Source organism: Emydura macquarii, unplaced genomic scaffold (genome assembly GCF_026122565.2).
Source record: "Emydura macquarii macquarii isolate MOO-44397 ecotype Brisbane River unplaced genomic scaffold, CSIRO-AGI_Emac_v2 contig_1876, whole genome shotgun sequence".
NCBI lineage: Eukaryota > Metazoa > Chordata > Testudines > Chelidae > Emydura > Emydura macquarii.
The window spans coordinates 3,804,948-3,829,221 of record NW_027132013.1 but is presented as its reverse complement, the minus strand read 5'-3'; the positions used below and the strand labels follow the sequence as shown (position 1 = coordinate 3,829,221).

The 24,274-nt window shown below is 36.5% G+C and overlaps 1 protein-coding gene across 1 annotated transcript in view; it reads left to right on the top strand.

Annotated features, from left to right (window-relative positions):
- Window positions 1-24,274, top strand: part of SHANK2 (SH3 and multiple ankyrin repeat domains 2) — a 621,534-nt gene that overhangs the window by 556,710 nt on the left and 40,550 nt on the right. Inside the window, exons 19-22 of the mRNA XM_067557524.1 lie at window positions 14,560-14,695; window positions 17,854-17,934; window positions 18,260-18,268; window positions 21,291-21,311. Coding sequence (XP_067413625.1) covers window positions 14,560-14,695; window positions 17,854-17,934; window positions 18,260-18,268; window positions 21,291-21,311 — 247 coding nt within the window. The remainder of the gene's footprint in view (window positions 1-14,559; window positions 14,696-17,853; window positions 17,935-18,259; window positions 18,269-21,290; window positions 21,312-24,274) is intronic.

Below are 24,274 nucleotides of genomic sequence, written 5' to 3'. Positions count from 1 at the left end.
TTCTGTACCTTTTCCAATTCCAATATATCTTCCTTGAGACGAGGTGATCAGATCTGCATGCAGTATTTAAGATGTGGGTGGATTTATATAGAGGCAATATGATATTTTCTGTCTTATTATCTATCCCTTTCCTAATGATTCCCAACATTTTGTTAGCTTTTTTGACTGCTGCTGCACACTGAGCGGATGTTTTCAGAGAACTATCCACAATGACTCCAAGATCTTTCTTGAGCGCTAACAGTTAATTTAGGCCCCCATCATTTTATATGTATAGTTGGGATTATGTTTTCCAGTGTGCATTACTTTGCATTTATCAAGATTGAATTTCATCTTCCATTTTGTTGCCCAGTCACACAGTTTTATGAGATCCCTTTGTAACTCTTTGCAGTCTCCTTTGGACTTAACTATCTTGAGTAGTATTGTATTATCTGCAAATTTTGCTAACTCACTTTTTACCCTTTTTTCCAGATCATTTATGACTATGTTGAATAGCACTGGTCCGTACAGACCCCTGGGGAATATGACGATTTACCTCTCTCCATTTACCTCTCTCCATTCTGAAAATTGACCACTCTTTCCTACTCTTTGTTTCTTATCTTTTAACTGGTTTCTGATCTATGAGAGGACCTTTCCTCTTATCCCATGACAGCTTTCTTTTCTTAAGAGCCTTTGGTGAGGGATCTTGTCAAAGGCTTTCTGAAAATTGAAGTACACTGTATCCACTGGGTCACCCTTGTCCACATGTTTCTTGGCCCCCTCAAAGAATTCTAGTAGATTGGTGAGGCATGATTTCTCTTTACAAAAAACATCTTCCCCAACAAATCATATTCATCTATGTGTCTGATAATTCCCTTCTTTACTATACTTTCAACAATTTGCCTGGTTCTGGTGTTAGGCTGACCGGCATGTATTTGCCAGGCTCGCCCCTGGAGCCTTTTAAAAAATTAGCTGTCCTTCAGTCATCTGGTACAGGAGCTGATTTAAATTATAGCTTACATACCACAGTTGGTAGTTCTGCAATTTCACATTTGAGTTTCTTTAGAATTCTTGGATGAATACTATCTGGTCCTGGTGACTTATTACTGTTTAATTTATCAGTTTGTTCCATACCTCCTCTAATGACACTCAATCTGGGATAGTTCCTCAGATTTGTCACCTAAAAGTATGTTTCAGGATTGGGAATCTCAGGGCTGGTTCACACTTACCGCACGATTCGGCAGCAGTCGACGGGAGTTAGTTTGCGTAACTGGCATCGACTGCTCTGCTTCCCTTCTGCGCGCTGTTCTCACTGTGCTGACCCTCTCGGCTCAGCACTACGCTACTTGAGGGGGTGGACTTACTCAGTCGACTACCCGATCGATTGAGCAGGTCTCACTGACTGCTCAATCGATCAAGAAAGATCAATCTGGCAGCGGCGATTTTGCCGCCATCAGTCTGAACATAGCCTCAGCCATGAAGACTGATGCAAAGAATTCATTTAGTTTCTCTACAATGGCCTTCTCTTCCTGGAGTACTCCTTTAGCCTTTCGATAGTCCAGTAACCCCACTGATTGTTTAGCAGCCTCCCTGCTTTTGATGTACTTAACATTTTTTTTTTTTTTTTTTGCTGTTACTTTTTGAGTCTTTGGCTAGCTGTTCTTAAAATTCTTTTTTGGTCTTCCTGTAATTGTATTTTTACACTTCACTTGCCAGACTTTTTATTTTCCGCAACAGGATTTAACTTTCACTTTTTAAAGGATGCCTTTTTTTTGCCTCTAACTGCTTCTTTTACTTTGCTGTTAAGCCATAGTCAGTGGCTCCAGCACCCAGGGGCCAAGCCTACATTTAGGACTAAGTCAAAAACTGCCTCTCCTCTTGTGGATTCCAGATCTAGGTGCTCCAAGAAGCAGTCATTTAATGTGTCAATAAACATTATCTCTGCATCCCATCTTGAGGTGACATGTACCCAATCAATATGGGGATAGTTGAAATCCCCCATTATTATTAAGTTTTTTATTTTTATAGCCTCTCTAATCTCTCTGAGCATTTCACAGTCACTATCACCATCCTCATAAGGTATATTCCTACTGTTATATTCTTATTATTCAAACATGGATCTACTAGTCATAGAGATTGTTTGGTACAGTTTGGTTCATTTAAGATTTTTACTTCATTTGACTCTATGCATTCTTTCACATATTGTGTCACTGCCCCACCAATACGACCAATTCTGTCCTTTTGATGTGTTTTGTACCCTGGTATTACCATGTCCCATTGATTATCCTCATTCCAAGTTTCTGTGATGCTTATTATATTAATATGAGGCATTCAAGTTCACCCATCTTAGTATTTAGACTTTTAGTATTTGTATGTGAGCACTTAAAAAAAATTGTCACTTTTTTTAGCTGTCTGCCATGTAGCTGTCTGTGATGTAATTGAATGGGACTCTTTTTTTTCATTTTGACTGTTTCTTATCAGATCCTACCAGTATTTTATCATCTTCCATCCTCTCCTCCTTACTAGGATATAGAGAAGCTCCATTAATAGATCCTCCCCTAAGGAATGCCTCTCACCAAACCCTGTGCTCCTCCGCCCCTGTCAGCTTTCCCCGGTCCTTAGTTTAAAAACTTACTCTACGGCCTTTTTAATTTTATGTGCTAGCAATCTAGTTCATTTTGGTTTAAGTGGAGCCCTTGTTTTCTGTATACGCTCCCCCTTTCCCAAAAGGTTCCCCAGTTCCTAATAATATGGGACAGCTGCTGGAGGCCTGTTAGGGTCAATATAGGTAACGCAATGTCTACACTCATGCTGCGTCGACCTCCGTACGTTGACCATGACTCAATGCCACTTGGGGAGCTGGTGTTACTATGTTAGCATAACAGGGCACTTACATTAGTGGGAGACAAATTTAAGTGTAGACACATGCACAACTAGGTTGACACAAGGTGGCTTACGTCAACCTAAAGTTGTAGTGTAGACCAGACCTAAGAATGGTTCAAAATATTTAGGAACCCAGTATGTTAATTACTAACTGGCAGGACATCATGATCTGCAAAACATATTTATGTTACTTCTAGACGCACTTATGACTGAACATTTCACATCACATCATCTGATATGATATATATTTGGCATTGTAGGATTTTCTTAGTTTGTCATTGTATAATATACATAATGAGCCAATTGATTTTTTTAGGATCAGGCTGTCATAGATTTGAACAGACAGCATATTTCTCATAGGCCATTAATGGAATTGAAATTGTACATGGAATGCAGAACTATTTCTGCACTTTGAAACATGCACATTTCTATTTATAAACAAGATGGATTTCTGTGTAATGGTATTGTCTCATACAACTTGAAAGGGTCTTCATGTCAAGCATGTTATTGTCTTCATATGATCCTCTCCAGAAAACGTCACGCAAGCTGTTGTGAGGTGGGTGGGACCTCAAACCACTAACAATGCCAGCAGCTAGTCTTGCTCTTCAATACATAGCTCACATTGCTAAGCAAAGAACACTGCCTGTATTCTCTCCTCTGTTTGAAAAATTAGGTATAATGGTCAATGGGGGAGGAGTGTTTGAGGGATAGTTTAATGGAGAGAAGGTAATGGGGGAGGAATTGCTTCTAACTTTACTTTCTAGAACATATATAGATTTATTCTTCTCACCCTAAGTGTCATAATAATTTAAGGCTCAAGACAAATCTTTATGAAAAGTTCACAGCATTTAAACAGCTACAGTGGTGTCCAAAAGGGTCTTCACAAGATTTTAAATAATGAATTCTGATCTATAAAAGATGTATTTTCCTATATATAAGGGATTTGTCCTGCTTCCTATCACCATTGTATCTGAGCTCCTCCCAAAAAAATTAGAGGCATAGTGTGATCCTTCATGGACTTTAGTGTTACCTGTAAATTTTGCATGTATTATTTTTCCCAAGTGCTGTAAATATTTTGTTACTTTTTTTTCCTTTGGAGGAACCTTATAAATTCACTCCAGAAGCATAGCACTTATGGGCTATCCAATAATAACAAAGCAGTGAGCAAGTTCACCAGTATAAAAATCATTAAGGGAACAAATTTCAGGTTTGATTTTCAAAATGTCAATTTCTGTGACTTACCAGAGTTTGTTTATAAATTCAAAAATTCTTGATCATGTCCTTTCAAGGAGAGAGCACATATGGAATTGCTCGTCGTGACTTTTAGCTGTAATGGCAGTATGTGAGTATTTAATGTAAGAGAGACATTTTGGAGATCAGGATATCAGTCTTACCAAAAAATTTTTTTCTATTTGCCTAGAGAGCATGCATGATCTCTTACTCCAGGAGTTGCTCAAGCATATTAGCAGTTGCGTTCCAATGGATTGGAACCATCTGCTTCAGATGATGTTTCATATGTTTCTGCTGCAGCTCAGTCAGTGTTTGTATAGAGTTGCTAAAGTGGTTATGTATTTTATGTGCCACTGTGACAATGTTTTAGTATTTGAACTACCACAAAGGAAATCACTGATTAATTTCAGTGGCTTGGCTTGCACAGTATGATGTACCAAAAAAAGGGATCCTGAGGATAAATGGATTCATGTATACAAGTCCATCATTTAATCTCTCTTGTGATCTTGAATGATTTGTATGCAATGTATCAATTCTGAATTTAACCTAAGACAAAAAGAATTTTCCTTAAGTGGAAACTGTTGGGGGTAATAAGTTTTACAGTGGCTTGGGATGGATGGAGAGTGGCACATATTTCAAAAAAATCTGAATCATAGATAAAATTTAGAACCTCTGCCTTTGCCCTTCTATTCTTCCCTCCCTTCCGCCAAGAAAGAACTCCCACATCAATATTTTATTTTTAGTCTGTTTGCCATAGTACTCATGAGATGAGCCTACTAGGATGTGTTGTATGCAGGAGCTGCAAAATCATGGACTCTATTCTCGTTGTTGCAGTGTATATGCTTTCACGTAGCCTATGGTTGAGAGAGAGAGCAGCAATATTGACAGCAAAATGCAAACACAGCTTTGTTAGTTAAGGGATGTGCCATGATTTATTGTTTAATGTTTTCAACACAAAGGAGGTATTGCTTCTGCCCATCATAAAGAGATTTGACCCAGCTATAAATTTAGGCTCCAGAATCAATCTTTGCTTTTAAGTGGTCTTGTGCTTAAAGTACTGGACTCAGAAGATAATTTGAATCTCCCCACAGATTTCCTGTGTGACCTTGACCAAGCCGCTTAATTTGTCTGTACATTTTATGTTAACAGGTGTCAGAAATAACCAGATGAGGTTTTTCATGTGGATTTTTATATTCAGTTTCCATTTTTTAGTAATGAAAACAGAGAAAAAAAACCATTTGGTAAAAACTTTATCACACAAGTGACACCAAACATTTTCTTGCCCATTGGTCTGAGGTTCATCTGGCTGTGATTTTGTGTAATAGAAATACTGCACACTTACCCTTGGGAGGCTAGTGTACCATGCTTATTCCTAACAGACCCTGTCACAGCAAATAGTTGCTCAATAAGTGATTGAGATGTTCTGTTTGAAATGAATATTGTAATAATGCTGTTGCTATATTAAAATCAATAGTGTACCCACTCTACACTTACAAGGGCAAATTTTCAGAAGCCAGCTTTCATACATGTGCATGAAACTGTACATGGCCTTGTGAACATGCAAGCATTAGTGTTTGCATTTACAAACTTAATTGTGGGGTATTTGTTTTGCTGGTGCAAATGGTAATATTTGTGTTAATCTGTTTTAAGTATGTGCATAGGTGCTGAATTTTTTTTAAAGAGCGTAGGGAGGACTTTGCAGACATATGTGAATCCACAGTTTTGTTTTTCACACTTTCAAATAGGTTGATTTTGGACTGGGGACTATGGGAACTGAATTTAGGTCTGACTATGCACCATTAGCCAGATAACACCATGAGAGATGACTGGGGTCTGCTAACGTAAGTGCTTTTATAAATGGCTGATAGCTTTTTCTGCTGAGAGAATGGCAAGAAAAATAGAAGGATCAATTCCTGGTGAAGGCAAGTGTATGTATCTGTTGGCAAATAAGGCTGTTCTTGTCATGATGCGTGAAGGGAATTAACTTAAATGGATTTTTTTTAAAAAGCAAAGAAATCCTTAATCATGTCTCTCTCTACTGGTATCTTTCCTTTTGCACATTCCTACAGGAAGGCTACTACAATGAATGTTTCCATCTCATACATCTGCTGTCATAAAATATACAGGGGGTTTTTTTTTAACCAGCTCATCTCGTAATTACCTAGATCATAGCAAAACCCCTTGAAATTAATTCCTACTAGCCGTGTCAAGAAAATCCACATCAGCACCTACAGGAGATCCATTAAAACAAGATTTTATGAAAAGCCCACATCTTTTTATAATTATACTTTTTCCTCTTCCCAACTCTACATATGCATGAAAGCCCAGTAGCTCTATTCATATCTTGGCAAGTCTGTTTACAGCCTAATCTTGTTGGAGGGAGAAATAATGGTTCTCTAACAGAGCTATTTTGTGTGGGATGATGTATGTTTAGCGATAATCAAATCTCCCCATCTAGCATGAAGCGTACATAGCAAGAAAAAGCCATATTTGGGGGAAGGAAAACTACTCCATGTGTTGTGTTCAATATTAAATCCACAAAGATTTGCTGTACACAATTCTCTGAGACAATTACATCTTCAACCTCATTTCTGAAGTAGATTCAGATTTTAGACATTGTGGTAATTGTTTGTGTTGTGTGCAGTTGTTCCATCTGATCTTTATAAATTAAATAACTGGCTCATGGTTTTTTTGTGGTTGTCATTAGAGTTTACCTCACTGCCATGGCTAAGAGCTGACCATTGGCCCCCCTCTTTTATTGCAGCACATTCAGGCTCTTTGTTGTCCCTTAGGAGGCCCAACGTAATTTTGTCCTTACTAGAGCTGTGCAAAGAAGTGATTTTTTTCAGTTAGCTGGCAGTTCTGAAAATTAGAAAAAGTTGTTTTTGAGTTGAATCAAAATAAAATTTTGGCAAACTGAAAAAATTCATGTCTGTTGAATGGAACATTTCATTTCGGGTATTTTTTTTAAAAAAAAAGATAAGGAAAGGAAAGTGCTATATTCACAGAATGGGGGCAACGGTGGTGCTGCCTACTTATACCCAGGAGTTAAGACGTTCAGCTGGGATGGGGAGATCTATGTTTGAATCCTCACTCTGGACAAGGGACTTGACTTCACATCTCCTCCCTCCCAAATAAGTGCCCTAATCACTAGGCTATAGGGTAGTCTGGGTTGGAGCTCTTTCGGTCTTTCCTGTTGAAGTCTTCCACTTTATATAAGCAATTATTCACTGGAGTTGGGGGATGTCACCTGGGCTTTCCCATCTCCCAGGTAAGTGCTCTAACCACCAGGCGAGCACATCTTGCAGGAATGTTATGCAAAGTGGACCAGTTTCAACAGGAGCAATTGAGATAGACCCCACCTTAGAATATCTGATAGTCTAGTGATTAGGGCACTCACCTGTGAGCATACCCATCATAGAGTGGCCAGTCCATAGCACCATTTTTGTTTTAATCCGCCACTCCCCTTCAACACTTTTAGTTATATAAAGCAAAAGACAAATTCAAGGGGTACCACTGTACATATTTTCTTTTCTTTTCTACATTTTCGATGTAGTTTGAGTTTTCACTATGTACTTTAGAGCAGAGAAAATGATACAGTAGGACGGGTGCATTAGTGGTAGGTGATACATGGCCATATACATCATATGTTCCTGTGGAATGCATAGTTTTACTTTTCTCTTCGTGAAGCCAGTTTCTGGTAACGTATTTGTCTGGTTTTATTGCTGTTGTTGAACAGTGTCTTACAGCACTCCATCAAACTTTCATCTGCATTTTCTCCAATTATTGTCTTCAGTCATTGTTAGAAGTCAAAACTTTCATGTCCAGTTGTAGTCTTCTCCTTGGAAGCGCCCGCATGTTGATTGTCCAAATTTGAAGTTGATACTGATGTATACAAATTCAGAACACTGTCTTTAATAATCCCAAAAGTACTTTTGCCTCATGATTGCTGCTTAATTTTTTATACAAAATCCACAACCTATAAATACACTGAGTTTGAAAATATCACCATTATATGTAGGCTTTTTTAAACAAGTGAAACTGCAAGAAAAAACATATTTGCTGTATTGCAGAGAACATAATTAAATTTAATATTAAGGTCCACATTTTAATCCACTCTCCCAGCGTTTCTATGCCATTGTTAAAGGAATTGCCACAGGAGAAATATACATTTAAGTACTTCACTGATTATGACAATTACCTTCTTCAGTCAGATTTTAAAGAACAAGTTGGAGAGATGCAGTAGTCATCTGGGATTATTCCTTGCCAACTCTTTGATATAGAAGCAAAGAAGCAATATTGCCAAATTACTTGTACCTGCAGAAGTGCTACAGCAATAATATAAAATTAAAACTATTGGGCAGAGTTGCTGCCAATATTTTTTTTGGCAGCAGTACTGTTCAAATGATACCACTGCATATTTATTGTATTAAAACCTGTGTAATTAAATATTAGTATGATTGTGTGATAGCTGGAAAGTAGTTTATTTTCATCCATGAAGAACAATGTTTTAGACCGATTTTCTGTTGTGTACACCAGAGCAAAGTAGGTATAAAACACCACCATTCTGATTTTATACTATTTTACGTTTACTTTGCATTCATTGCACAGATGTAAATGACAGCACAAGCTGCAAGGTGACAGAGAATCAGGGGTGAAATCTTGGCCCCACTGAAGACAATGGAGTTTTGTCATTAATTTCTTTTTCTTTATAATCCAGAGTCAGCAAAATCTCACCCATGTTGTGTGGTGGTGGTGATGATGGTTTTAACCACACCATATGCTTCCACCTCTCTCTAGAAGCCAAGTACCCTCATGTCCCCTTTCAACATCTTTATTCTTGTAATAAAAATCTTGTTTCAACAGCTTTTTAATGTCAGGTAGCTGTGTCTTTTTAACAAATCTATTGAACACATTCAATTATATATTGATTCTGAGACAGTTTTTGAAAAATATGCCTTGTATAAATTTGTCCCTGCGCCAAATGTTAAATAACATCATTGCATATAATGATGCCAACAGATGGTGCACTGTATAAACCATTTATCACTTTTTATAGGAAAGTGTGCATATGTTTGATTAATATTCTGTTGATTAATTGTAACTTTTTTCTGAAAACATTAGTGGGTGTATTCTAATCAGTTCTGACTTTGACTCTTTTAAAAGAAATAACTCCAAATTTGAAGGGGAAAAAATAGTAAAGGCAACATATAGATTCTAATTAGAAATATTTGTGTTCTGTAATGGAGAAATTGGCTTGTTGTACTGTTTAATGATGGGAGCTTCTTAGGAAGTAAAACATTTGTTCTGTTTCATAAAATATGTTTAGGAACACAGGAGTTACCATACCAGATGCCAGTGGTGCAGCTAAATTAATACCCTGTCTCAGACAGCAGCCAACTAGCAAGGTGTAAGAAATTTTATAGCAGCTTTTGTCATGTTCCTTCAGTCATCTCTTCAAAAAACAAAATACTACATCCAACATCTCAACTATAGCTATTCTGTTTTGACCCTCTTGTCCCCCTTCCACCAAAGTGAGGGAACCCCACCAGTCAACACATTTTAAAACTAGATTTACAGTTTGTGTTTTTCACCTACTTTTGCTCATGTAAAGTGAAAAGGCATCTATATGAGCAAACACAATCTTAGGGGCACCCCAGTTGGCTGCTAATTTGGAACTTTTGACTACAATGGTTCTCTGCCTGGCCCCTTATCAAAAATAAATATATTTTCATCAAAGTGCATCCTACCTCATTTAAAGTTTGAAAGATTCAGGAGTATTTTGTTTTGAGGTTGTTTTTTTGGTTTTGTGTTTTTTTGACAATGTAGAGGCACAGATGGTACTAAATAAATTGTAATGGACCTCTTTTTTCTTTTTTCTCCAAGTCACAATAATTTTGATAGATTCTGCTCTAACCTTTTCTGTGGTTAGTAGTACCGAATAGGCAGTCTTTCAGAATGTTTATTAAGGTCAGATCTTTTTAATGTATCTTTTAATGTGCTTTGAAAAATGCTTGTTAATTTTTAGGACATTGAAAGAGATCAGTATGGATGCTTCTTTACACCTGTGTATAAATGAAGTCAGATATATTCCTTCAATTTAAAAAAAAAAAAAAAAAAAAAAAAGCTTGTTTGATATTTGTTTGCTTATATGGTGTCACAGGCACATCTCAGGCTGGCAACATTGACCATTTATGTTCTTATGCTAGGTATCATATCGTGTAGAATGATAAAAGTACCCACATTCTTGTGGTCTTTTAATTATGAGGTTGCTAGAGGGCTGGTCTTGAGTCAGACTCGAGGGAAGATTCCCAATGACCCATCACTATTCAGATTTTTAATGATAGGGTACAGATCTTTACTAGGTATACTGATGCAGCCAGGAGTCATCCTTGTTCAAGGCCACATTCCTGGTGGAATTTTTTTTTACACATTTAGAGTCGGTGAACTGGTGCCTAGGTTAGCAAGGAATACTTCAGATAGGGCTTTGGATCTTGGGGAGAAAAACGAAGTGAGCATTCGGTTATCTTGACATTGAGGATGTCAAAAACTGAGCAGGGAGTGCAAGGCAAGTCTATAGTGGGATAAGAAGGTGGCAAGACATGGACTTGCCCATTTGGGGCATAAAAAACTTACGCTTTAGTCAAACACAGGATGCTTGGCTCAATACAAGGGTAACTGGGTGAAATTTAATGGTCTGTGTTATAGAGGAGGTCATATCAGATGATCTAATGGTCCCTTCTAGATTTAAACTCTGTGAATCTATATTCTGGATAAAAAGTGAGAATCTAATTCCCAACTGACTTGCAGGTTTGTCCCCGCTCATCTTCATCTGAATGCATTGTTTAATATAATTTTCATTCCCGGTTTTTATACAGAGTGAAAATGAAAATGTTGCATTTACAGATCTTTAATATTTAAAATAGTTATTCACAGTGTAATGTAGTTATTGTTACCCACACCAATAAAATTCCAAAGTTCCCAAAACTCATGATTTCCCACTTAATACCTTAAGTTTTGGTTATTTCTAATGGTTTAATATATAGAAGGTAGGCTTTAAACAAAAAGTAATGAAACCATGCACACAGGTAGCATGAGATATTATACAGAGGTCATATACCCAGTAGAGAGAGAGGATTGTCTTAGTTAATACTTGGTCAGTCCTGAATTAGTGTCTAGCTCATTGTCAAATTCCGAAAAGTATTTTGTGCTGAGTTCTTAGTTGCTATTGTTAAAATCATTCTTCCTAAAGTTTAGTACTACAGGACTAAATTTTGGTCTGTGCCCTGTATATTATGTGGTTCAACTCTGGTGGGTCTTGAGCTTGTCTACACAGCCCTGCAGTACAGACTACAGGAGTATGAGTTGCAGCGCACTCTTACATATTGGGTTATAACTGCCCTGTGTACATCCGCCTGTATGAACTAAAAAGTGTTTAGTTCACAATAACATAGTCCAGTGGACAGGCAGCAAACATATACTGTGTAATAGTTTTGTATTCAGTTTAAATTATTTTAATATTTTATAGCAAGCCTAAATTTTAACATAGGTTGTCAATTTCAAATTTACTTTTAAATATTTTTAATAAACCTGTATTTAACTGAAACTAAAAAAATCTTATTTTTTTAACTATCGATTTTCATCCACCCTGATTTGTATTTTTAAGATTTGCATTTGTTTCTATATAGATTCTAGTAGGACTTGAACATACATCTGTTAACAATAATTACAAAATGTACTTGTATAGAGGAGTCCGTAATGTCTCATTTACCACAACTGCCTGTCTCAATCTGCTGATGAATACTGTAAACTTTTTCACTTTTAAGGCTCTCTTATTGGCTATCTTCTCAGCTTGAAATTGCTATCAGCAGGAAAAAAGACTTGGTGCTTGAAGTCAACTTTGTAACTTAGAAACAATTAAAAGACCTTATGAGATTCAAGTCATCAACAGTCTCCACCATTTTTCTGATGCTAATGTAGACTGAAGATGGTGCCATTTATTTTTAAGATGAGTCAGGGTACACAGTTTATGTTACAAAAAACCACACAGAACGACAATACTTAACATGGAGGCTCTAGGACTTTGTACTGCAGAAATAAATAAATCAAAATAGTGGGGGGAAAACAGCATTTTGTTCTTGTTTGGTGAACCCAGGGAAGATGATCCTATTTTCCCAGTTTAGAAACCCATTTTTCTACCTAGCTAAATAAATTAGGGGGTGCAGCCTTCTCTGGAATTCCATATACAGTACTGGTCACTCCATCTTCAAAAGGATATTGCAGAACTAGAGAAGGTTCTGAAAAATGTGAAAAAAGTTTAGGGACTTCGAGAACATTGTCTTTAGAAGAGACATTGAAAAGATTGGGACTGTTCATTTAGAAAGGAGATGAGTAAGAAGGAGAGATGTTAAATGTACATAAAATGATAGATCAGAAACTGCTATTCTTCCAATCTCACAACACAAAAACCACAAGGAAATTCAGTGATAATAAAACGTGATACATTTGCAATTAGCCTGTAAACACATTGCCATAAAAATCATTTAAGCCAAGAATTTGGCAAAATTCAAGTGCATAACAAGGTAGATAGAACAGTTAATAACATTTTTGAAGAATTAACTAGTAGAGATTAGGATGAGATCTAATGGGGGAGGCAGATTATCACAGCTGCCACCTATGGGGTTCTTGCTGCTGCTTTCTTTCTTTTTTTTTTTTTTTTTTTTCCAAAGCATCTGGTACTTGCCGTTATTGGTGAGATGATACTGGACTAGATGGACTTCAGATCTGATCCAGGCTGGCAATTCCTATGTTTGTGACATGCTGAATGATTTGTAGCTCTTTACTCAGTTTATCACCTAAATACTGCTCGAACAGCAGGGTAGAGGTAGAAGGGGCTCTTTGTGCACATCCTTTTCAGCCCCAATCTGACAGGTAGTTTCTTCCTATCCTGCTCAAACATAAATAATAATAATAAGAGTTCAACATGTCTTCAGAGAAATCTAACTGCTCACCTTCAGCTATCATTGAGTAAACTGAACTAAGTTAAATAGTGTAGGACTTAATTGTACCCTAATTGCATCTTGTCTTGGTGTATAAAAATGGCTATCTGGTATTAGGCAAGTTTAAGGGGGGGGGAAATCAGTGCCTATGGACAACAGTAAAAGAAAATAGCGTGTAGAGTATGTGTAGAGTAGAGTATGTTACCATTTGGCCATATGTAGAAATGAACTGAAGCTGTGCCATTGTTCAAGATGTTCTATCACAATTGTCAAGGTAGCTAAAAGATGCCAGATGGAGAGCACCTTCTTGAAGTTAAAATGTTGATTCATGACTCCATGTGTTAACATATCTTGTATGCCACATGAGTGCTAGTCCAGTAGGATATTGTATTTTGTGATGGTTATTTTGTACAAGATGTTAAATAAAAAGTCCTGTTTCATTCAATGTTAAGCTCACTGAATAATATTTATTGTGCCATTTGACATGCTGCATAATTTTTTAACAGTTTCATTAACGACAGCTCCAGGTTAAATCAATGGAGCTCGGTATACTCAGCTAGCCATCGAACATGGTGACAAATATAAATCTTAAAGGTTTATTCCAAAATCAGAGATCCAATAATTTTACAATATAATCATATTTTGCACTAAAATTGCACTTCTCATCCAAAGATCTCAGTGTTATCCAAAAATAAGTATCATATATCCTCCATTTTATAAATAAGAGAAACTGAGGCACAGAGTAGTGAAAATGACTTATGTAAGGTCACACAGTCAGCGGCAGAACCTAAATTATATCTTATGTCTACAGACTGTGCAGTTGAAATGGGTTAGGGTTACACAATAGCTAATTTACTTTTCTCTCCTTTTCTGTGAGAATGCTTTTTGGACTGTGCTAGCCATGCTGTCATTGCTTCTGTTTCTTTGGGCTCGTGAAGGAGCTGGGGAAAGGGCAGAGCACTGAGAAGCAAATAGAGAAGATCAGAAAAGAAAAGAGCCTGTTAAGTGTCAGAATTCTTCACAAAGGTGAAATTGAATTATTGCCTGGATCTGAATAGAAATGAAAACGCTCTCTGACTATCCTGTTGGGCATATGAAAGAAAAAACAGTAGACATAAATATTTGCAAGTAATGTAGAAGTAAATAGTCAGTTTAAGAAAATCAATACTTTGTTCTCTATAGAGAAAAAACATAGTGATGTGACATTTAACTCTGAACTAACCCTAATCTCTTCCTTCTGATTTCATGGATAACAGTGGAAATAAAGGAATCACACATGTATTTTAAGAAGATCTAGTGTTTATTTTTTTCTGTGGCAATGTCAGTTGACTTCCATTTTTGTAATGGATTTTCCTTATTTAAAAATATAGAAATTCTGTAACTTCCTGTTTTGCTCCCCCCATTTTTAAAATTGAAAAAATATTTTTTTCTAATTCTGATCTAAAATAAGGTTTTGTTTTTTTTCTTGTAGGTTAACAATGAAAATGTAGTGAAAGTTGGCCACAGGCAGGTGGTGAATATGATTCGACAAGGGGGCAATCACCTAGTTCTTAAGGTTGTCACAGTAACCAGGAATCTTGATCCAGATGACACAGCTAGAAAGAAAGGTACATTTTTCTCTTTGCTGCCTGAATTTTTTTCTGGTGCTGCTCTAAGGAAAGTAGGATTTAGGCTGGAGACTATTTAGCATTATTTTAGTTACGTCTATATTATACATTGCTCATCTTAAATATGAACCAGCATTCTACTACGTAATCTACAAGCTATTTACATTTGATGAAGAAAAAGCCAGACTTCATTTATAGGTATATCTGTGAAGAAAACACTATAATTCAATTCTTGTCATGTTCACTGTTGATGTTCATCTTCCTAGATCTTTATGCAGTGTTCTTTTAAGAATTTTTAACATGGGCATGTTGGAGTATCTGTCCCTTACTCAAAGCCATATGCCCAAAGGGTGGGATTTTAAAACTCACTCGGGGTTGGGCCCAATTCTGCTCCTATTAAAGTCCATGAGAATTTTAATGTTGAGCGCTTTTGAAAATTCTGCATCTGTAAAAGTAAGAAAATGAAGCAATAAGTTTTTTAAATTGACATATTAATAAGAAAGCAATACATTTAGAGATGCCAAGTTGTTAAAATAGATTGAAACTGGATGGGGATCTATCTCCACTCTAGCCAAGAAGGAGGGGGAATCTCTTCCTCAGCTTTTAGCTGGAGAAGGCGAGAAGCTTCTGCTGCAGTAAGAGAGCAGATATTTTAGGATGACTTGGTGTGGCTTCAGACATAGCAAAATTACTTTCAGAATGCAGTATCTTGGTACCAAATAGGAGCTTTTTCATCTAAAAGCACCACAATACTTCCTGTTAAAGCTAAAGATTTATAAATATTTATGTTAACTCTTTAATTTTAATGGGAATTAATGTGTGACAACCCATATACTAAAATTAGACTACACCCTTCAGAGCTGTAACAGTTGTTTATATTCTTACTTTTTTTTCCAAATTGAACCTCCCCAAATTACTTTGTAATTGCACTTGATCAATAATACACAAAGTTTGCTCAACCAAGGTCTGTAGTAGCAACTTGTTGCTACTGGCTGCACATAATTTGCATTAATTAGAGAATATTGTTGCTGACCTCTTCTTCAGTACAATATTCCAGACAGACCTAGCATTTCTTTTTATACTGGCGTAGGCTATGTTTTCTGCCCATAACTAAAGGAAACTTGTAAATTTGTGATTGTTGACACTTCCCTAAGGATGGACAGGTTACCAGCATTTCTCAAGCCAAACAGTCAACAGTCCTCTACTCAATGAATTTTCTCTTGATGTTGACTTTTAGCAAATTAACATCCTTATAATCCCCCTTTTTGGAGGCAAGACTATTGAGAAGTTGAATCACTGGGAGATCACAGATTTCTTTGCTCCCTGTCAGCCATGGGTTTGGTCTGGGAATTGTTTAGACACTATATACGTCTCTGTGGCTGAAGATCTCCTCCTGGAGATGGACAAAGGGTCAAGTGACCATTAAACATCTCTCTTGCGCAGATCTTCTCAACAGATTGGTTTTCATTCCTCGTGTTCAATGTATCCATAAAACCACTGGGGGAGACAGTGAGGCAGTCTGGCCTGTTGTGCAATTAGTTTATTCATGACTCAGCTGCGTATTTATCACTGAATCTGGATAATGCTATGTCTTTACTTTCCCAGTGTCTAACTGAGAGAAGCTTGGAGAATAGCAAGGTGAATGAATGTTAATTCAGATAGGATGGAGGTGATGCTAGTGTATCTAGAGAGTATGACATGAATTTTGTCTGTCTGCCTGATTGGTTTGCCACTCTTTGTCAAGGTGCTTCATGGTTTGGGATACTCTAGCATCCTTGATTGCTCCTGATGTCCCCAGAAGTCCCCAGTTTTCCTATCTACATTTAGCATGATGACAGACAGTTTCTCTCTGACGTTACTCTCTCTTGTGACCTCCAGATAGGGTTATTTTAATTTGCTCTACAGTGCAGCAATCCTTGAAAAGCATTTGGATGCTACAGGTGGTGCAAAAAATCTGGTGGTCTACATCTCTAGCTGTGTTAACTTAACATCACTGTTCCAAAGATTGTGCACTGGCCTATAGGTATGATACTAGATATTTGCGTTAATCCTTAAAGACCTACATCAGCGGTTCCCAACCTTTTTGAGTGTGTGGACCCCCTTTCAACCTCCAAATATTTTGTGGACTACCACATGCTACTAGTTGTAAAATAAATTACAGTAGTAGGATTTTAGAAACTATAAGAAATTATTTTTTATTTGAAATTGTACATTCCTAGGAGGGTGGTGAAGCACTGGAATGGGTTACCTAGAGAGGTGGTGGAATCTCCATCTTTAGAGGTTTTTAAGCTGAGGCTTGACAAAGCCCTGGCTGGGATGATATAGCTGAGGTTAGTCCTGCTTTGAGCAGGGGGTTGGACTAGATGACCTCCTGAGGTCCCTTCCAACTCTAATATTCTATGATTTCCTTTGAGGATGTTGTTGTTTTTCTTTTCCGCGGACCCCCTGCATAGGAGACCACCCAGGGTCCACAGACTACAGGTTGGGAACCGCTGACCTACATGATTTGGCTCCTAGCTACCTGAGGAACCACCTCTTTCCCTGTCATGACTATTGAGATAAGCTTGTGCACTCTGATTTATAGTCCTTGGGACTGCAGGCAGGGTGTCTTCAGTGGAGGTCACTGAAAGCTGGAGTTCATTTCCTCAAAGCCAGAGCTGACCTTCAGGGTACACTGTAAAGTCCTTGGGCTACTGCCAGAAAGGTTGACATAAATGATTGTGGGGTGGACTCTCTTTAAAGTTATTTTTTTGTACATGTGTCCAGACATGATGTGATAGGTACATTTAAAAAAAAAATAAATATGTTTAAATACTTAGCTTAAAGATTTCTACTATATCCCATTATAAGCTTGCTGATTTTTGTGTAATCTATGGTTAAGCCAGAAATGGTTAAAAATGCAATACATGATAAACTCCTAGGCTCTTCAGAAAGTATAATGAATGTTTTGTTTCCTGCCTCCCAAAGAAATTACTGTGTATATATATTTGATATTGTTATAATGAATATATTGGAGATAGGTTTTTAAAATCTAATACAAATGTATATTCCATCTGACTGGTCATCTTTGGCTGAATCTAAAAAGTGTATATGTGAATATACAGTGCTTTGGAGATGTATATTTACTTATACTGTATATCCTTCTATTTAATGCAAAGCCCCACCACCTCCAAAGCGAGCTCCAACCACTGCATTGACCTTGCGGTCTAAGTCAATGACCTCAGAGCTTGAAGAGCTTGGTAAGAACGTGTTTTTAACAAGCATGTTGAGATAATGGGGGTGTAAAGAAAACTTATAATTGTTTTAAATGAACTGCACCCTGTATAGTACATGATAGTGAAAAGTTTCAGGAATGCTGCATCTCTGGAGAGTTCAAAATATGCATGATGTGCATGAATGATTTTTTTTAATTGTGCCTTTACTGCTCTGCAAGAGAATGTTGATACATTTTTTATGCATCATCAAAGTTTGGCACAGTAATGCTGTATCATCTTTTATTAGCTTGCTTTTATACTCAGTTCATCTAATATTGTTTTATTTTAAATTTCTGTGGCCTCTCATTAGTGGATAAAGGTAAGCTGCCAGAAGCCATTGTTGAAAAGTTGACAGTTGTTAAAGCAGTACCTTCAACTGCAACTAGTTCTTGTTAGACACTCTAATCTGAAAATCTGTATATATTAATATCACTTTGACTTTTATGTTTGAACACAAACCTAATAAAATCTTCCTTTACCTTTTAGTAATGCAAAGTGATGAGCATTCTGTCTTTGCTTTGCTAACTCTAAATGATGTAAATATAGGAAGGTTTCCCAGCAGTGGGGTTTATATTGTAGATTTGTGTAACTGCTTGGGATTTCTTATTACGTCTACATGGCAGGAAGAAATAAGTAAATTTTTTTCCTGTTGGATCAGGAGAAAAGTGGTACTTCAGCAGCCTAGACTATCAAGTATGTTCTGATATGACAGTATTTGCAAAAGACAAAATTAATGTAAATATCTGATATGTCTTATACAAAGAAACTATATCGCTCACTTGCAGAGTAATGGACTTGATCATCTCCTTGGTCTCTTTTTTCTCTTACTATGATCCTGCATGAATTTAACAATACAGGTTTCATAATCATTTTATTTTAGGTATTAATTAACATTCATTCAGATGAAAGTCAGCTGAAAGGAGTCAAGTCTGAAAGGAGTCAATGATAATTAATCATATTAATAAAGGTGATACATTTGAAAGCACTAACATTATGTGGAAGAAAGGATCTGTTAATGGATCAAAACTCTCACTGTCTTTAAGTGGGAGTTCTGACCAAGAAGGGGGGGGTGCCGAATAGGGCCCTAACAATTCTGTGTCATCTTATAATCCTTTGTTTTTGCTTGGTTATACTCTATTAGGTTAGGTAAGTGTGGGGATTGTACAAATCTCAGATTTTCATAGCTTTGATTAGTTTTTGTCATAACCTTAGTTATTTGAATGTAAGAATTGTCTGTTAATTACCAACATTTTTCCTCCAACATTTAAAATGTGGGACTTTTTTCCTTCATAGAGTATTAAAAAAAAATGTTTAATTTGAAACCATTCTGATTTATCATGCAAATCTGCCACAAGCAAAATTTTTTTAGGCAGCCCTCCTACCCACCCACCCCCAAAGTCTTCCATGTCTCTGTGGAACCTGAGGAGATTCCTGTATTTCTTCCTCTTTACGTTCTACTGTCTAATATTGTAGGCTACCTTTACACTATGAGACAGGAGTTTGTTTCCTCTGCTCGCATACACATACTCACGCTAGCTCATCTCGCGCTAACACAAGCGTAAATAGCAGTATAGCCACAATAGCACATGTAGCAGCAGCAGAAGCATGGCTTAGCTATGCAAGGTACAAACCCTCCTGCACCCCATGGATACATACTCAGTACAGCTAAGCCATGTCTCTGCTGCCACTACATATGCTACCATGGCTACACTGCTATTTATAACTGCACTTGCTCAGGGAGAGCCAGCTCAAGTATGTGTATATGAGCAGGGAATCGCACCATCCTTCTAACAAAGGAGGACTGGAAAGAACTTCTTCAGGAAAGAACAATCCTTTACTTGGTTCAAAAAGTTGGTGTGTAGCCAGTGGCATTCTCTACCCAAAAGGTGGAGCATTCTTCAGTTCCAGCCTTACTTAGCCCAGAGACACATTAATTAGCTCCACACAGTAGAGCCTTCATGGCTATTGACATCCTAAACAGAAACTATTTTGAGAACCAGGAAGCTATGTGCACCTTCATTTAAAAAAACAAAACAAAACACGTCTTCCCCTATACTTTCATCCAGATGGGATTAAACAAACCCTCCAGTTTCAAGGCTTCATTGGTCCAAAGAATACTGTTTAAGCTCACTCTGGATGTACATTTTCCCCTAAAAGGCAGCCATAGCACTGCATAAATTTTTCTTTGCCTTACAAGATTACATTCATCATGTCCATGATATTAACATTCACCAGCCCAAGGAATATAGGGACTGCCATTCTAAATAAAATCAGTGATCTGCCTATTTTAGTGACGTGTCACTAGCAGTAGCTATGAACAGAAGATACACGAAACCTTATAGTGGACAATAAATATATAAGCTGCTCATACAGAAAAGTTCGTATTAATCCCTGTCAGATAGAGGTTGGTTTATGCCCTGAAGTATGAGAGGGTGTGTGTATATTTATACTAGATTTATACACGTGAATAATGACAACATGCACAGTTCATCTAAATCTAGTAAACTCAGTCTCAATGATGTCTTGTAGCAAAGAGTTCCATTAATTATGGCTAATTATGTGCTATGTACCAATGTATTTCCTTTTATAAGTTTTAAATGTGTTGCCTTTTAATTTCATTGAATGTCCCCTTGTTACTGTATTGCAAGAAAGGGTAAAAAGGAATTCCCAATTTACCTTCTGTATATCATTCATTCTGCTGTATATATCTATCCTGTCCCCTCTTACTAGTCTCCTCTCTAAACTAAACAGTCCTAATCTTTTCAATCTCTCCTTATGGAAGTCTTTCCCATCATTTTTGTTGCCTGTCTCCGAACCCCTTCTATTTCTGCTTTTATTAACATATTTTTACTCTGTTCTCCATAATAGTTCATAGTGCCCTATCTACTGCTAAGAAACTAATTTGTTTTCCTACAAAAGAATTATTCCAAAGTATTAACTAATGGCATATAGAATTGGTTTACAATTCATTCCCCTTTTGAACTGCAAGGATGTTAAAATGCCCTATTTTCATAGCCCATTTATATATCATAAAAGTGTCCAAACTGATTATTTTTAATTTTAAGAAATAAATCTCACACTGCATAGCCAAGATATCTAAGTTTTATAACTCAATTTTCTATAGCCAAAGTATAAAACCTGATAAACTGGGCTATGCCAAGATGCTTATGCTTAACGTGGTTTGAAAAATACATGCACAATTCACAGTTAGCATGAAGAGATTGACCACTTTAGAATAGAAGAAAAATGTTTGTGTTCAAAAAAATCAGTCAAGGGTTTAGCATTGAAAATGGGCTTACCTTCAGAATTGATTTACAATTCATTCCCTTTCTGTTTCCAAGCTTCAGTACGGAAGAAGAAGGGTAAGGGGAAGCATTTTGTCTCTTGTTTAACCTGTTTTTCACCTTTCCATAGTGAAGGATAATAGCATAACTGTAAATGTTGGCATATGGTCCAGTTTATTTTATGGTGTCAGACGTACATTAAATATTGTATATGTTTTAGTTATTTAGCTGATAATTTGCAAACACATAAAGAGCTAATTCAGTCAGAAGAACACATTTCAAAATATTTCCCTCATTTCTTCCTTTTGTCTTTTCTCCTCCATCTACTCCCATTTTCCTTCTTCTGTCTCAGATTTTTTCCCAAACCCTTCCATGTCATCTCTTCATAGTTACTGTGCTAACTGGCAACCACTGAGAAACAGTGGCAAGTAACATGATTTCAGTGTAGTCCTACATCAGTGATTTCAATTGCCCTCTTAATGGCCAAATGTTATTCACATAACCACACTGTCTGTCTCAGGAAATAGGGATTCACACACAGCTTGAACTTTGACCTGGAGAAATGCTGCTCTGCACAATTTCAGTTTTTAATAGAACATCGTCTACACTGTCCCGTATGCATGGAATGCCCTCCCTGAACTGATCCATAAGGCCACTACCCTCTTTTCATTTAAATCTCTCCTTGAGACCCACCTCTGCTGGGATATCTATAAAGCAATCATCCAGTTAATGATGGCCCAGGTGAAGGGGCAAATAGGAATAGTTCACCTTTAATATTTTACCAAATGCGTGTATGTATATAAAGTTTGTTTGTGTGTAGCTGTATCCTTCCTTCCTCACCCTTTGTTTGTCACTTACCTTCCTAGACTGTAAGCTCTCTTGGGCAGGGACAGTCTCTTTACGTGTTTGCACAGCATCTTGCCCAAGGGAGGGCCTCAATCCTGACTGGGCCTTTGCATGATACTTTACTATAATCATAATTAGTGGAAGACAATTTAAGATTACTATAAAGAAAATAATTTGTAGGTAACATGTCTCTTGAGTAGTGAACTATTTCTTTTATATCTTCTTAGGATAATACAGAGTAAGTTAGTTTTTGGGTTTTTTTCTTCATTTTTGCTTATTTTTAAAATCTTTCTTGACCTCCCCTCATGGTTGAACTATTTTCTGCTGCTAGCAAGATCAACTACTGGTATATTTATTGCTCAAGGCAAAATTGCTTAGAAACCGTTTCTTCACAATATAAAAGAATAAACTGTTAGTGGTTTTTTGACATAAGATATTTTTATAGCAGCATATATATTTTCATTATATGACTATAAAGAATTTTTACATTAGTTTTTGTAGAATAATTCAATAAAATTAATATTTCCTAGTTGTTATAGGTGGGGACTTCTCTTTTTTGCTTGTTTTCTGTTTGGTTGGGGGGAAGGGTATAGGCTGTTGGTATATCTCATCAGATAAGGGATACCATTTAGCATCCATACATAAAAGTTCCAGTTAGGTCATAAAAATTTGTCATATAATCTCAAACAAAAAAATTAAGTAGGCATTATTCTAGCTTCTACTCCAGTTATCAAATCACAGACCATTGAAACTTCAACAATAGGAAGTCTGCTGCATTGACCTTTTTCTGCTCACCACAATTGCCCACTACAGAGGGACAGCATCAGATTTCAAAACACATTTTTTTTAAAGTAAGAGTTCTTTCTTTTGTTGCTTGTAGATGATGGATTACTGAATGAGTGAAACATAGCTATCTGTAACCTAACAAATTTCTTTGTTGCAGCAACATGTTATAAAGCTGCAACTAGGGCATGTGCAGGTGCCCCCATCTGTCTTGGGGAAGATCAAATAAAAAAAAGTAAAGAGAAACAAATTTAAAAAGTAAAAGTGAATTTATTTAACTTACGGTATATTTGTAAAAAAAAAAATTGCATTTAATTGACTATTTGGGAAATAAAATCTTCATAATTAATATTGCATTTCATTTATTACCCTCTTGACAAAAAATAATAAAATATTAACTAAAAAGTCATTTTTCCAAGTCACTAGTCAAATGACATTGAACTCTGAGTGATATGTTTTTCCCACTGTAATGTATCGTTTTATTTCAGTAGTCCTACAAATAATGTTGGCAATTTGAAATTTATATTTAAAAGAATTAAGAGAATCTTGAACTTGGTTCATTAAAAAATTAATAGGTAAAACTCATGTGGCTTGTGAAAAGCTGCTTTTAATTTTTTATCTTAAATTAGTATCTTGACTACTTAAGTTTTTGATTGATACATGCTCTACATCCAAAAAGGTCCAAAGGTCTCATGATTTTTCTAGCAAGGAATGGATTTGATTTATCAAGCAACTTCAGATTTTTTTAGGGCCTCTGCAGAAAATAGCAAATAGTTAGCTGTTTTAGGTGGAGTAGAGAACTTTAAAAAGTCAAAAGAGAAGCTGAAGAAATAGAGATAATACAGATATAATTCCATTTTTGTTAAGCCTACCGAAGGCTATAATACAACAAAGTAAGGATTAGATGAGAGGAAAATAAATTTGGATCACAAAATATTAGGTTAGTGGTGGCTGGAAAGTTTTCAAAGTGAACTTGGGTATCCTTTTAGTATCAATTCAAAAAGAAAAGATCTATTTTTGTTTATTGGGCTTAAGGTATAACTATCAAACATATGTAGGAATCTCCCTATTTTTGGCCATATTAGATGCTGATACAATCTTGCAGGTATATAATAATCAGCACAGAAGTCTGTCGGGTATCTGGCATTAAGTAGTAGTATTTATTTAGGATAAAAATATCAGTTAATAGCATTCAAAATAAATATTATTGGCTCTGTCCTCCAACAAACATTCACACTCCATCCCATTCCTGTTGTTCGTTGTTTCAAAGGTGGCACATCTTAATGGCATCTGAAACAATGAAATCACAGAGCAAATAAATATGTGAATGCTATACAGAGGTTGAAACAAAGAAAATTACCTTGTGTTTGAAGAAATCATCAATAGAAGGCCATGGATTTGGAAACCATTTT